Source organism: Dromiciops gliroides, chromosome 3 (assembly GCF_019393635.1).
Source record: "Dromiciops gliroides isolate mDroGli1 chromosome 3, mDroGli1.pri, whole genome shotgun sequence".
NCBI classification, from domain to species: Eukaryota; Metazoa; Chordata; class Mammalia; order Microbiotheria; family Microbiotheriidae; genus Dromiciops; species Dromiciops gliroides.
In genome coordinates this window covers 497166957-497169344 of record NC_057863.1, presented here as the reverse complement: position 1 = coordinate 497169344, position 2388 = coordinate 497166957, and the positions used below count along the sequence as shown (strand labels likewise).

At 38.9% G+C, this 2388-nt stretch overlaps 1 protein-coding gene across 1 annotated transcript; it reads right to left on the bottom strand.

Moving 5' to 3' along the window:
* Positions 1-885: 885 nt before the first annotated feature.
* On the bottom strand, positions 886-1301 carry LOC122750054 (cytochrome b-c1 complex subunit 8-like). The gene has a single exon (XM_043996704.1). It carries the CDS (start codon positions 1257-1259, stop codon positions 1011-1013), a length of 249 nt encoding a protein of 82 aa, XP_043852639.1. The 5' UTR covers positions 1260-1301; the 3' UTR covers positions 886-1010.
* Positions 1302-2388: the final 1087 nt, after the last annotated feature.

Genomic DNA, 2388 nt, shown 5'->3' with positions numbered 1-2388 from the left:
TTTCTTTTCTTTTCTTTTCTTTTCTTTTCTTTCTTTCTCTCTTTCTCTCTTTCTCTCTTTCTCTCTTTCTCTCTTTCTCTCTTTCTCTCTTTCTCTCTTTCTCTCTTTCTCTCTTTCTCTCTTTCTCTCTTTCTCTCTTTCTCTCTTTCTCTCTTTCTCTCTCTCTCTCTCTCTCTTTCTCTCTTTCTCTCTTTCTCTCTTTCTCTCTTTCTCCCTTTCTCCCTTTCTCCCTTTCTCCCTTTCTCCCTTTCTCCCTTTCTCCCTTTCTCCCTCCCTTCCTTCCTTCCTTCCTTCCTTCCTTCCTTCCTTCCTTCCTTCCTTCCTTCCTTCCTTCCTTCTGCAGTGCAATGAGGGTTAAGTGACTTGCCCAGGGTCATACAGCTAGTAAGTGTCAAGTGTCTGATGTCAAATTTGAACTCAGGTCCTCCTGAATTCAGGGCTGGTGCATTATCCAGTGTGCCACCTAGCTGGCCCCCCAATAATTTTTTTAATTATCTCTCCTCAATCTGCTTTCCAGGTCAATTGTTTTTCCAATTTAACATTTTCTTCCATTTTTATTCTTTGACTTTGTTTAAATAACTAATTAATTAGTTTATTTGATGTCTCATGGAGTCATTAGTTTCCACTTGCCCAATTCAAATTTTTAAGGAATAATTTTCCTCAGTGAGCTTTTATATTTCTTTTTAAATTTGGCCAATTCTGCTTTTTTTTTTAAGGTGTTATTTTATTCAGTATTTTTTGTGCCTCTTTTACCAAGCTGTTAATTCTCTTTTCATAATTTTCTTTCATCACTCTTACTTTTTTCAATTTTTCCTTTATCACTCATATTTTTTTCATAAAAGCATTTTATTATTTTCCAGTTACACATAGAGATAGTTTTCAACATTTGTTTTTTTTTTTTGTGAAATGTGAAATTTATTACATCTTTAAACTATCTTTATACACTCTTCTTCTATATCACAGAGCTGACCACCAGGTAACCAATATTGTTGCATTTCCCTCTGAATAGCTTATTTTTCTTCTTCAAAGTCGGTTGGCTTCTTCCTCTTTGACTTCTCAAATTCCTGGGTTCCCCAGGTATAGAGGAAGTAAAAGCCTATAAATGGGGGGGCGACCCGCAGAATGGAGTCCTGCGTCCTGCGTAACACATTCGGGATGCCCTTGGTGAAGTAGCTGGGGAAGGCTTTCTGCTCGAACGCGGACAGGCTGTAGGAAATGATGTGCCTCACCTGGATCAGGTTCCCGAAGTGGCGGCCCATCTTCGCGGCGCCTTCGGTCCCTGTGTCAGGACACTTCGTCCTCCAAAAGCTCAACGTTTGTTTTTATAAGATTTCTAGTTTAAAATTTTTCTCCCTCCCTCCCTCCTCCCCAAGTCACAAGCAATCTGATATAGGTTATATATGTACAATCCCATTAAACATATTTCTGCATTAGTCATGCTGTGAAAGAAGAATAAGAGCAAAAAGGAAAAACCTCAAAAAAGAAAAACAACAAAAACAATAGAAATAGTATGTTTCAATCTGCATCTAGATTCCACAGGTTCCCCCCCCCCCCCCACCCTGGGGCCTTTGGAAATATCTTGGACCATTGTATTGCTGAGAAGAATCAGGTCTATCACAGTTGATCAACACACAATTTTGTTGATACTGTGTACAATGTTCTCCTGGTTCTGCTCATCTCACTCAGCATCAGTTCATGCAAGTCCTTCCAGGTTTCTCTGAAATCCGCCTGCACGTCGTTTCTTACAGCACAATAGTATTCCATTACATTCACATACCACAACTTGTTTAGCCATTCCTCAATTGATGGGCAACCCCTCAATTTCTGACTCATATATATACACACATATACATATATACACACACATATATGTATGTATGTGTATATATATGTATATATATTTTGCAGGGCAATGAGGGTTAAGTGACTTGCCTAGGGTCATGCAGCTAGTAAGTGTCAAGTGTCTGAGGCTGCATTTGAACTCGGGTCCTCCTGAATCCAGGGCCAGTGCTTTATTCACTGTGCCACCTAGCTGCCCCCACTCTTATACTTTTAATTATTCTTTTGGGAATTCTTTTTGGGCTTGTGTTCAATTAGCATTTTTTTTAAGGCTTTCCTTGTAGCTGTCACATTATTGTCTTCTTCTGAGTTTGTCTTGCTCTTCCTTGCTACCATAGTAGCCTATTATGGTTAAATTATTTTTTGCTGTTGTTTGCTTATTTTTCCAACCCATATTTTAACTCTGAATGCTAGGTTGAAGTTGAATTCTGCTCACTGGGAGGTGGGAAACCTTTTTTGTGTTTCTCTTTTTAGAATTTGTTTTGGGGATCTGAAAGTTTTTTATGCTTTTGAGGTGGTATGACCTGGCTAGAGGTTTGGTCACTGCTT

Bases quoted from the DNA above. Each gene is read 5' to 3' on its own strand.
- LOC122750054 (XM_043996704.1), bottom strand. From the start codon at position 1,259: ATGGGCCGCCACTTCGGGAACCTGATCCAGGTGAGGCACATCATTTCC.